The 12374-nt window shown below is 40.7% G+C and overlaps 3 protein-coding genes across 7 annotated transcripts in view; all 3 read right to left on the bottom strand.

The window, feature by feature from the left end:
- klc1a (kinesin light chain 1a) overlaps window positions 1-3502 on the bottom strand; it is a 39944-nt gene extending 36442 nt beyond the window's left edge. For 2 of the 5 annotated variants that reach the window (XM_076107182.1, XM_076107180.1), the window contains exon 1: window positions 61-222. The gene's annotated coding sequence lies outside the window, so the exon portion shown is untranslated. Of the gene's footprint in view, window positions 1-60; window positions 229-3120 lie in introns of those variants that run through there. The other 3 variants (XM_076107181.1, XM_076107185.1, XM_076107183.1) reach the window with 3 other exon arrangements.
- Window positions 3503-4839: 1337 nt separating this feature from the next.
- On the bottom strand, window positions 4840-8893 carry coa8 (cytochrome c oxidase assembly factor 8). Its single transcript, XM_076107147.1, has 5 exons — window positions 8625-8893; window positions 7978-8175; window positions 6838-6901; window positions 5845-5935; window positions 4840-4971 (listed from the first exon to the last, which is right to left on the bottom strand). The coding sequence occupies exons 1-5, from the start codon at window positions 8769-8771 to the stop codon at window positions 4863-4865; spliced, it is 609 nt and encodes a 202-aa protein (XP_075963262.1). The 5' UTR covers window positions 8772-8893; the 3' UTR covers window positions 4840-4862.
- Window positions 8894-9972: 1079 nt separating this feature from the next.
- The window catches only part of LOC142967682 (uncharacterized), a 6722-nt gene continuing 4320 nt past the window's right edge, over window positions 9973-12374 (bottom strand). The window contains exon 2 of the mRNA XM_076107146.1: window positions 9973-11672. Within this exon, the coding sequence (XP_075963261.1) occupies window positions 10333-11672 (1340 nt within the window). The 3' untranslated portion in view covers window positions 9973-10332. The remainder of the gene's footprint in view (window positions 11673-12374) is intronic.

Raw genomic sequence — 12374 nt, 5'->3', positions numbered from 1 at the left:
GCTAAAAGTCTGTCGCTGCTATATTTAAAGATGCAAGTATCAAAATAAAAGTCAGAATACCTGTCACACTGGATCCTGTCAAAGGGCCATGCATTGAGCCTGGGTATAAACCCCGTTTAATTCTTCAACAACACAGAGCAAGGTCGACTTTAAACCACTGGAAACACCCAAAACTGCAAAGAACGAGACAACTACCACTGCAGGCAGAGTAATACAGAAGTGAAAGTGACAGCACAAGCCTTTTATTTTGGGCATCAGATGAGTCTCAGAGCACACAGCACCACAGGGAAGAAACAGAAACTACTTCTGATGTTAACTTTTGAAATGCAAATATCTGGCTTGAAGCGGAGCGGCCGGGGGACCCTGCAGCTCTTCATGTGAGCAGGTTAAGGCAGAGATGTTAGTCTATTGGGAGGATTGGGGGGGGGGGGGGGGGGGTTAGGGTTGTGTTTGGGACCAACGAAGAAGAGGAACAGTGAGTGCTCTGCAGGAAGAGCAACACTACACAGAAACGATCCGAGTCAGCAATGTGAGATGGAGTCATTGGATGAAGAGAGCTGTGATTCAACATTTACAGAGAGAGAAAGTCTGAAAGAGTTTAATTTAGTGGATCATTTTTAATTAACAATAACACTCACAGATGTGTTTGTTTGGCTGCTCTTCATCAAAGATTCAAATGACAGCAGCATGAGTACAGCAGCAGAAACACGCTGCAGGACATGAGCTATGAAGCAACATTAGGAGTGTCTCTGTCCACCTGACAAGATAAGATCCAGTATTCACTCTCTTTGAGCTTTATTTGGGCTTTTTCCCTGCTGAATATTCCACTTTCTTCACCAGCTAGTCTCTAACTTTGCCTGTCATCAGACCGTTATTGCTGATGGATAAAGCTGCTGTCCTGAAAAACAAAAACAATAAGCTTATGATGCTGTAAAACTCTGTAGAGCTGGAGGGAACTGTGGATAGAAGTAGAAATAGTCAAGCGATCCATTGTTTGTATAAAAATACAGATTATAGCTGCTTTAAAATGGTCATGGTTGTTTATCTGTCACTGTTCCTTTGGCAATTCAACACACTGGAGTCTCTTTCTTCAGTCTTAACAATGAAGCCGTTGCTAATGTGTCATGTGATAAGTTATTAGCTTCAGGGTGAATAAATCAGGCAGTCACGAGACAGGACCCTGCACGGCTGAAACGCAGGAAGAGATGAGTATGATTGGGATCAATAATTGACAGATTTGACATGAACTTTAACCCAACTCACCAACAGAACTGCCTGATTCCGTGTTAAACTACGTGTCTTCTCCTAAACTGAGTCTAAGCCCTCACATGACATGAAGAGCACCAATGACTTGCTGTATATTTCCATGAGCGAGCGGTTAAGTTGATCATTGGAATCAGTGAAGTAGTTTGAGATCTACGGGGGCAGGAGTGGCCCCCGAAGGCTGAAAGATACGCGATATGAGAATATACCGGATTTATTTCTATTACAGACACTGCCTTTAATCCAGAGGATAGATATAGATATAGATATATATATACTCCGGCGTTATGTTTTCGTTGTACGCCGATTCACCTGCAGAAGAAAGAGCTCTATGCAGCTCAAGCCAACCCTGCAGCATTACTACCAAAACCTGCAGCGACAACACATAGTTGTCATTTCACTCACACACACACACACACACACACACACACACACACACACACACACACACACACACACACACACACACACACACACACACACACACACACACACACACACACACACACACACACACACACACACACACACACACACACACACACACACACACACACACGATCTCTGAGCCAACAACAAGCCTCCCCAGAGAGCAGAGGGGTGTTAGCCTGCAGGTTGTCATCAGTACTCCTTTGGGTGGATTAAATATTAAAGACCGCAGGGCACAGTAAACAAAACTCAGGTACTGAGATTGAGATATATATATATATATATATATATATATATATATATATATATATATATATATATATATATATAGATATAGATATAGATATAGATAGAGAGATATATATATATAGATAGAGATATATATATATATATTTTCACTGCTCACTTGGAGACAGAAGATCTGCTCGTTTGATCTATTTAGTCTCCATCTTTCTTATAACTACATTTTAAAACAGGCGTAAATCTTGAGGAGCTTCAACATAAACATTAATTAAACAAATGCATCGATTGAGTGTGTTCACCTGCACTTTACTATAAAACACACCAGGGCTCAGACACTTTTACTACATTGTCTTTGTTATTGGACACCTTTGTCTGCATTTATGTCATGTTTTGGGTCCAGGGTGTTGGTGATTCCCTGTTAAGGTAATGCAGTTTGGGATTGCAACATTCACTACAGCTAAAACAACCACATAAACTTTGTGAAAGGTATGTTTTGAACGTCTGTTGATGCAACTGATAAAATTGACATTTGTATCACATTTCTGTGTGTGTGTTCCTGAGATTTCTGTCTTGCAGTGAGTCCTACATTTCAAATATTCACAGACACCTCTGAGTGTTTCCCAGCTGTGAGTCCTCACACTGAGATCCACTGTCCCTTCTGAAGCCGTCTCCTGAACACGCTCTGAATATCAATGAAAAAGGGGAACATCCAGCTATCACATGACAAAACATCCAGATTGTCGCTGTGAATGCACTAAAGCCCCAACAAGTGCATCTTTTCCCCGGCATGTTTCAGCTCCTGCTGCTGCTTTAGTCCCAGCTATCTCGCTTACAAATGGATTAACCTGAAGAACCAGTTAGTTAATTCCTCCCTGTACACACACACACAGTGCTGAAGCTCTCTCAGTGACAGTGGATGTGCTCTAAAGCGTCTAATTCCTGCAATTAGACGTAAACACGGAAAAAACACATCAAAAGGGGTTCATCTTTAAAACGTATATAAAAATATAATTCAAAATGCTTGTTGTTTGACTACTTGAAAACAACAGGACCATTTCTGTCAAAAGTGGTTAATTAGTTAGCCAATGATAGAATTCCAAGAAATACACGGAGCCATTGATAGAATTCCAAGAAATACACGGAGCCATTGATACAATTCCAAGAAATACATGGACCCATTCTTACCGTTCTCTAGGACATCCGATGTAGCGTCACTGTAACGTCCGTTTATCTATTTTTACCGTCTGAATCACGTCTTCTTTTAAATTGAGGTTGTTGTTCTTTTAACCGACAACGTCAGTCGATAAGAGTAAGTGATTAAAAACACAAATATCCACAAACTGTGTCCCGGCTGACGCTGGTCTTCACTGCATCAACCGCCGTTAAAATGATGACCAGCTAAAGCTACATAGCTAGCCCCCTAACTGTCAAAAAAACAACAACACAGGCTTTAGTCGGAGCCATACGAGAAAAGCCTGTTCTCATGTGGTTCCATTGCAGGAACGAGTCCACACTAACAACTTGATCGTGAAGATGACAGCTCGCTGGTCCACTGACTGTGAGGTGCGGTGCGTGAAAATGGCGTTAACCGGCAATGATGTCATCGGTAATGACGTCATCCCCGCCCGGGTTAAAGGAGAAGCTGCGGTGCAAGTGAAGCAGCCAGATTTATTTTAATGCTTTTAATGCTTCTTCTACAGTAAAGACAAAAAACACTACCGGTAATGTGTTGGTTGTTTGGAGGAAGTATTAACAACTTTCACTCAAGTAAAAGTTGCTTCCAGTAAAAGTTGCTTCCAGTAAATTACTTCCAGTAAGTTGCTTCCAACACAACACAACACAAAACATGTGTGCAATATAAATACACTGTGCAATACTACAATTATTCTGCCTGTACATATATTTTAGTTATTGTGGATTTTCTACTTATTTAATATTCTTTACTGTTTTATAATACTTGTTTTGATCTCTTTTACTATGTCTCTTGTTTGCACTATGCTGCTGTAATCCTGTAAATGTCCCCGCTGTGACTAATAAAGGATCATCTTATCTTAAAAGTACCAATACCAGTGTAGAAATACTGAAAATGCATGTATTTGCATTAAAAATATAGTTAAAAGTACCAAAAGCAAAAGTACTCATTATGCAGAAATCAATTATTTAATGTGTTCATCACTTTAATGTTGCAGCTGGTAAATATGGAGCTTATTTCACTTACTCTATACACTGGTATAGTTTAACCTACAATAAAAATATACTTTTAAAAAATTGATTTACATTACTTATAAATAATATACATCTGCAAAGTGAGTAATGTTGTCATAATGCAGTGAGGTACAAAGTTCAATATTTGTACTTTAATACAGTACTCGAGTATGATTTGAATGAACTGACCTTTTATCTTTAAATGGTTCAGACTGTGAGGAGGGGGGGGTTCAAAACATACCTTTCACAAAGTTTATGTGGTTGTTTTAGCTGTAGTGAATGTTGCAATCCCAAACTGCATTACCTTAACAGGGAATCACCAACACCCTGGACCCAAAACATGACATAAATGCAGACAAAGGTGTCCAATAACGAAGACAATGTAGTAAAAGTGTCTGAGCCCTGGTGTGTTTTATAGTAAAGTGCAGATGAACAGACTCAATCGATGCATTTGTTTAATTGATGTTTATGTTGATGGGAAGCTTCTCAAGATTTACGCCCGTTTTAAAATGTGGTTGTAAGAAAGATGGAGACTAAATAGATCAAACAAGCAGATCTTCTGTTTCCCTGATTGAATCAACCACACATCAGAAATAGAGAAGGATAGAAAAGAGATTTAAATCTTCAGGTGCGTTTCTAATTAAGTGAATAATATGATAAATAAGTTCACAACAAAGCAGTGAACACAGAGACAGGACGGTGGGTTAATATTGTATTTATTATCAGCTGTTTTTCTTGCTGTTGTATCTTTCAGTAACAGTCCTCCACATGTTCTTCATGGCCACTTGGGCCATGAGCAAGGTGATGGTGAAGTTACGTCGGTACCATTCCCTGGACACGAGGAGGAGGGAGAGTTAGTGACACAGTGATACAAGATGACTTAACAAATACAAAAATACAGTTTTACAGAAGACGTTTAGCTCATTTTATGGTTGTAAATTGTTATTTTTCCCCCAAACACAAATCATTTTATTGTATTTCATACAATGGAGGTAACAAAAGGTAAAAAGGTGAGGCAGCAAGGGAAGAAGCAAGGAAGGACAGAGAGAAGGAGATGAGGAGGAAGGAGAGGAGACAAAAGAGGGAGGGAGAGAAGAATGAAAGGAAGGAGGGGAGGAGGAAGGAAAGGGGAGCGAAAAGAGGAGGAAGAAAGGAGACAGCGGTAGAAAGGTGAGAAAGGAAAGGACGGGAGCAAGGCACAAAGCAAGGAAGGACAGAAGGAAGGATGGTGATGAGTAGGTAAGTAAGAAGGGAGGTAAGGAAGGCGGAGAGGGAAGTGGGGGAGAAAAGGAGGACAAGAGGAGACGGAGGTAAAAAGGTGAGAAAAGAAGGAAGTAAGGGAAGAACAAAGGGATGGCAATGAAGATGATGGGGAGGAGATAGAGGGCGGGAAGGAGGAAGGGAGGAAAGGAAGGCAAAGAGGGAGGTGGGGAAGACAAGAAGAGGAGGAAAGGAGACAGAGCAAGGAAGGGCAGAAGGAAGGAGATGAAGATGAGGAGAGAGAAAAATAAATAAAACTAAAATCAGACGCAGAGGTGATGTGTTATGGACGAGTCTCTCACATAGAAACAAACAGTTTTTGAATGCTAATTCACAGAAAGCTTTGTTGTTCTTCTCTACAAGGTTCAGTACATTTGATTTAAAGCCCAGCGGCATCATGGGAAACAACCAGCTGCATCATGGGAAACAACCAGAACAACTCACTTGTTATAATCTGCATGTCGTGTTACGTTTGTGTCCAGGAAGCATTTGTAAAACACGGCCATTTCTTCACTGTTCAGGGAACGCCGGCGTCCTGGGGGGGGGGGAGGAGTGAGGACACAGGAGATGATATTATATACAAAGGAAGCAGTGAGGGAAGGAAGGGAATGAAGAGGGAGGTAAGGAAAGGAAGATGAAGAGGGAGGTAAGGAAGAAAGGCGGTGGAGGAGGAGACAGAGGTGAAAAAGGAAGGAAGGAAGGAAGGACGGGAGCAAGGGAAGATGTAAGGAAGGGCAGGGGGAAGGTGATGAGACAGGAGGAAGGATGTAGGTGAGGAGGAAGGGAGGAAAGCAATGCAAAGTGCCGAAGAGAAGAAGACAGATTTAAAAGGTGAGAAAGGAAGGAAAGAAGGGAGTAAGGGAAGTGGCAGGGAAGGACAAAGGGGAAGGAGATGAGGAGGACAGAGGAGACAGAAGGAGGGAAGGAAGGAGGGAGCAAGGAAGGAAATAAATGCAAAGAGGGAGGTGAAGGACAAAAGAGGAGAGGACACAGAGGTAAAAAGGTGAGGAAGGAAGAAAGAATGGTGCAAGGGAAGGAACAAAGACAAGGAGATGAGGAAGAACAAAAGGAGACAAAGGGAGAGAAGGAAAAAGCAAGGAAGGACAGAGGGAAGAAGGAGATGAAAGGAAGTGAGGAAGGAGAGAGGAGGAAAGGAGGGAGATGGGGGAGAAAAGAGGAGGAGGTGAGGAGACAGGTAAAAAGGTGAGAAAGGAAGGAAGGAAGGGAAGAAGAAGGAGGAATAGAGGTAAATAGATAAGACAGAAGGAGGGAATGAAGGAGGAAGGTAGGGAGGAAAGGAAGTCGAAGAGGGAGGTGGGGGAGAAAGAGTAGGAGGAGACCACAACATTTCATCACATGGTCTGACATCAGAGGATGTGAATAAATGTAAAGAATAATAATTTAATCTTCATCTGTAGAAGAGCTGCGTGTTCTGACCTTGCTCGTCACGCACACTCAGGCCTTTTGAGTTCAGCTGTGAGAAGATGAACGCATCTTTTTCCTGCAGAGAGCATAAATATGTTTTTTATTTATTTAAATCCAACAACACAAACAAAAAGCCAAGAGTCAACACAATGAGCCACATCTAACTATTCTAAAATAAATAAATGAGACAGGATCGGTCTAAACAACAGAGAAAACTTAAATAACAAATAGATACAATAAAAATATTCAATATTCCTCTTTCCTTTCTCGTCCAGAGAGCCTGTTTTAATTAGAATGTTTTAAACCAATATATGCACAAGACCAGTCAGGAATGTCTATTTATTGTGTTGTAGACAGAACATATACATATACATACAAAACATATACAATGTATAATATTAATTTAATAAATACACAAACCAAAACTGTATCAAATCAAACTGAAGTTATTTAATTCCTCATAAGGTTTGAACTCAACAGCAACAGTTTGTTGTGCGATGCTGCCCTCTGCTGGTGGAAACAAGAACTGACATAAGGGCTCAGCATGCAGGGGACACTTTAATGTTCACCGACACTACACTCTTGATCAATAATGATGACCGTGATCATGTGATTGATCGTTTATGTCATTGGAAGAGGGAAGGAGATGAGGAGGAAGGAAAGGAGACAGAAGCAGGGAAGGGAGATGAGGAGGAAGGGAGGAAAGAAAGGCAGAGAGGGAGGTGAAGGAGAAAAGAGGAGGATTATAGGAGACAGAGGTTAAAAGGTGGGGAAGGGAGCATATGTAGAAGCAAGGAAGGACAGAAGACAGACAGGAGGAGGGAAGGAAGGAGATAGGAAGGGAGTAAAAAGGGCAGAGAGGTAAGTGGGGGAGAAAAGGGAGAAAGAGAGAAGACCGAGGTAAATAGGTGACAAAGGAAGGAAGAAAAGGAAGATGAGGAAAAGGACATACGGGAAGGTGATGAGACAGAAAGTGGGGAGGGGGAAGGGAGGGAAGGAAGGCAATAGAGGGAGGTGATGGAGAAAAGAGGAAGAGGAGAAGAGACAGAGGCAAAAAAGGTAAGGAAGGAAGGAGTGTGTGGACAGTGAGGTGTTTATGAGGTCTATAATTTGTCTTTATCTTGTATTTCATGTCGTTGAATGCATCACTACCTTGCTGAAGCTGATGTTCTGTTTGGTCCAGAAGTCGTGGTTCCAGTCCTCGGTCTCCTGTCTCAGGTGTCTCAGACGTCTCTGCAGCTCAGACTCGTTCTCGGGGACGTGGTAGACGATTGGCCGAAGGTTGGAGAGCGGGTTCGGTGGACCGATCCAGTCGTGCGTGGCGCTGGCCGCTGGTCTGAAGGGAGATCTCTGCATAGAAATAACAACCGATTGGACGCTATGCTACATTATCTGCTATATTAACTAGAAACCCACACTTTTTTCAGGTTCTGAACTTGAGCTTCAGCTCTCTACGGTGGCCCTGAGGGCTCAACACCCTGCAATTTAAAAAGAGATTCAACATTGCACTCCTATAACAATGTCAGATTCACGATTGAGAGTTTTAAAATATATAAAGCAGTTTTTCTCTTCTTCCTTTTCAAAACTTGGTGCATACATTACCCACAATCCAACTGGGCCCGGTTGGAGATTTAAGTGTGTTAAAGTTAAAATAAAGCAATAATATTATCTGTCAAACGTGACGTGCATACGGGTCGTTAAACCGTTAAACGCTGTCGTGGACACGATAACACTTCATGTAGGTGAACTTTTCAAAATAAATGTCCTGCAGCTGTTAGGTTGTGCGTTATTGTACAAACCTTTGTTTTTTTGTCCTGCTCGGTTGCCAGTTTGGAGCTGCACTTCCGCATATTCAGTGCTAGTGAACTGCGTGGAGCGTGGAGGGTAAAAGGACAGAACATCCTCCGTGTTAAACAGCCCGCTGCTGCTGTTGTCTTGGACGCCATTTTTAATCAGCTGAAACTAAACAACTGTTTTAAAGGAGATGCACTTACACTGCTACAGTAACAGAGGTGTTAATAGTATCCTACTTCAGGAGAGTTCATGTCGGTGTAGGCGCAACTTCCGTTTGGTCACGTGATTCCCACAATGAAAAGATGGGCTCGAAAACACCACCGGCGCAGCCCCGGATTGAGCGAGACGGGCGGGGTTTCCCAACGAACTATTTTTATGATGGATAGATGGATGGATGGATGGATAGATGTCTTCATCGTAAGACAAGTGTACTGAAGTATAATACTGACAAGAAGACAATATCAAGAAGAGTGCTGCTGCGTCTTTAACAGCCGACTAGCTTTGGGAGGAACATAAACTGATTCAGAAAGGGAAGTTGTAAATGCATTGGTTTGTCAGGATTATTTCAGCACGCAAACTGCACATTAGTCAGATGATTTATAGATTATTATGTTAACAATATTGTGTTTCAGTTTTTTTTGCACATGTAGCTGAGACATGGTGTAGTTTGCAGTCTTATTTTGTAGGAGTCTATTTCCTGTAGAGTCCAACAGTGTTCAATGCAAGTGTTAAATTCAACAGGTCAGACGTCTGTAGACAAACGCACACCAAATGTCACTTCAATAAAAGTACACAGCTACTGTTATTAAAAAAGTTCTTGAAGTCACAAAAGTAACATTACTCATAACTTAAAAAACCAACAACCACTGAGTGTTAGCCAAGTGTTAACGTCAATGTGTTTAATGTATAATCTTAATCTGTGAGAGTGACATGTGTAGCTGTCATTTAAACAGTAAAACAAACAGAGAGCTAGTTTCTCTTTTCACAGGCAGCATAGCAGCCCACTGTGACCCTGCAGAGTCCACAGCAGCAGCATCCGGTCTGAGAGCCTGGACGTTCACAATGACCTTAGAAGAGTACCAACACCATACACACATACAAAAACAAGGCCTGTCAAGACAGGAACAAAATAAATAAAAATAATTTAAGAAATTACATGAATCACTGAGCTGAGTCAGTGACATCAACGTCCTTTTCTGGAAGATCAAAACAACTATTAAATGTTTGGTCCTTTGCACCTTTATACTAATCTAATAATAATAATTAAAGTGAGGAGTACAGGGAAACTACTTTAAAGAATGAACTTTTGTCTGCTTGGTAGTTTGTGTATCCAACGGTTGCTGTGAGTGGATATCTTGTTTTTTTATTCTCTTTTTATTGAGATGGAAAAGCAAAACATTTTTACATAGAAAATAACAATCAAATATTTATCAATATAAACTAAAATACAAGGATTTATTTCATGACATGATGCCTCAAACACACATACATATACTCATCTGTATGCCAATACACTTGTCTCCATATTTACCCTTCAATCAATCATTTAGATTAAACAATGAAAGAAACAAAAAGCATATTGCTGCTGGTGAGGGTCTGGTTTCCGGGACATGAGATATATGGTTCGACCAGGAACAACCCGAAAAATCTACATTGAGCAGCCGCCCTATGGGCCCTCCGCATATCCCTTCCAGCGGTGATTGGGTAAAAAGGCTAAAGGGGATTCTTTCCTGTGTGAGTTTTCATGTGTACCTTTAGATCTCTGTTGCGCTGAAATCTTTTATCACAAACTGAGCAGCTGAAAGGTTTCTCTCCTGTGTGGATTCTCATGTGTGTCTTCAGATCTCCACTTCTAAGGAAACTTTTCTTACAAACTGAGCAGCTGAAAGGTTTTTGTCCTGTGTGGATTCTCATGTGTATATTCAGATCTCCACTTCTAAGGAAACTTTTCTTACAAACTGAGCAGCTGAAAGGTTTTTGTCCTGTGTGGATTCTCATGTGTGTCTTCAGATCTCCACTTCTAAGGAAACTTTTCTGACAAACTGAGCAGCTGAAAGATTTCTCTCCTGTGTGGATTCTCTTGTGACTCTGTAAATTTGAACGAAGGTTAAAAGATTTCTTACAAACGGAGCAGCTGAAAGGTTTCTCTCCTGTGTGGATTCTCAGGTGTTGCTTTAAAACCTGTTTAAATGCAAAAGACTTATTACAAACTGAGCAGCTGAAAGGTTTCTCTCCTGTGTGGATTCTCATGTGTGTCTTCAGATCTCCACTTCTAAGGAAACTTTTCTGACAAACTGAGCAGCTGAAAGATTTCTCTCCTGTGTGGATTCTCATGTGTTCCTGTAAAACCCGTTTATATACAAAAGATTTCTTACAAACTGAGCAGCTGTAAGGTTTCTCTCCTGTGTGGATTCTCATGTGTTCCTGTAAAACCTGTTTATATATAAACGATTTCTTACAAACTGAGCAGCTGTAAGGTCTTTCTCCTGTGTGGATTCTCATGTGTCTCTTCAGAATTCCATTCCTGCCAAATGTTTTCTCACACTCAGAGCATCTAAATCGTTTCTTACCAGCACTACATCTTGAATCACTGACAAGGACTTCATCAGGTTTCACATAGTTTAAACCTGACTGAGGTTCTCTGGTCTCCTTCCAAGCATCAGTGTCAGAAGAGTCTCCAGTCTTGTCATCAGTATCTGGTTCTGGATGTCTATCTGGATCTAAGTTCCTGTCTGATTCTGGTCCATCAGCTTCTGTTTCCATCAGTTCAGTTTGTCTTTGATGAAGCTCTGAGGACTGAGCTTCCTCTTCGTCATCCTCACTCTTCACAGGAGTGAATGAGAACTTGACATCAGCCTCCTCCAGACCTTGAAGCTGCTCTCCCTCCTGACTGGTCCAGAGTTCCTCCTGTTCCTCTTTAATGTGTGGGGGCTCTTGGTCCTCCTGTTCCTCTTTAATGTGTGGGGGCTCTGGGTCCTTCTGGTCCAGACTGGAGCTCCACTCCTGCTGCTCAGGGGGAACCTCTTCTTTAACCACCAACAGCTGCTGGACGTCTGCAGGAAAACAGTAAACACACACAGAGACGTTACAAAGAAATATTAGTGTTGGAGTTATTTGTTTGATATTGTATTTTGTTATTTATTGTAGATGTTTGATATATTAAGATTGTTTTTTCTCTTTCATAGTAATTTGTTTAGTTATATTATTTTCTGTTGTTTGGTTAATTACTGTGGGCACCTGTTGCTATATATATATATATATATAGCTATAGCTATATATATATATATAGCTATAGCTATATATATATATATAGCTATAGCTATATATATATATATAGCTATAGCTATATATATAGCTATAGCTATATATATAGCTATAGCTATATAGCTATATAGCTAGCTAGCTAGCTATATATATAGCTAGCTATAGCTAGATAGCTAGCTAGCTAGCTAGCTAGCTAGCTATATATATAGCTAGCTAGCTATATATATAGCTAGCTAGCTATATATATAGCTAGCTATATATATATATATATATATATATATATATAGCTAGCTAGAGCTATATAGATAGCTAGAGCTATAGATAGCTAGCTAGAGCTATAGATAGATAGAGCTATAGATAGATAGATATAGATATAGATAGAGCTATAGATAGAGAGCTATAGATAGATAGATATAGCTATAGATAGAGCTATAGATAGAGAGCTATAGATAGATAGATATAGCTATAGATAGAGAGCTATAGATAGAGAG

This window comes from Anarhichas minor, unplaced genomic scaffold (genome assembly GCF_050575085.1).
Source record: "Anarhichas minor isolate MPS153535 unplaced genomic scaffold, ASM5057508v1 ptg000038l, whole genome shotgun sequence".
Classification (NCBI taxonomy): Eukaryota; Metazoa; Chordata; class Actinopteri; order Perciformes; family Anarhichadidae; genus Anarhichas; species Anarhichas minor.
This window is presented reverse-complemented; position numbering and strand designations above follow the sequence as displayed.

Excerpts from the sequence above, each read along its gene's own strand:
- coa8 (XM_076107147.1), bottom strand. The coding sequence starts at position 8,771 with ATGGCGTCCAAGACAACAGCAGCAGCGGGCTGTTTAACACGGAGGATG. Across the intron at positions 6,902-7,977 it reads AGAACATCAGCTTCAGCAAG|GAAAAAGATGCGTTCATCTT; the intron begins GTAGTGATGCAT and ends TGCTCTCTGCAG. Across the intron at positions 4,972-5,844 it reads CGACATGCAGATTATAACAA|GGAATGGTACCGACGTAACT; the intron begins GTGAGTTGTTCT and ends CCTCGTGTCCAG.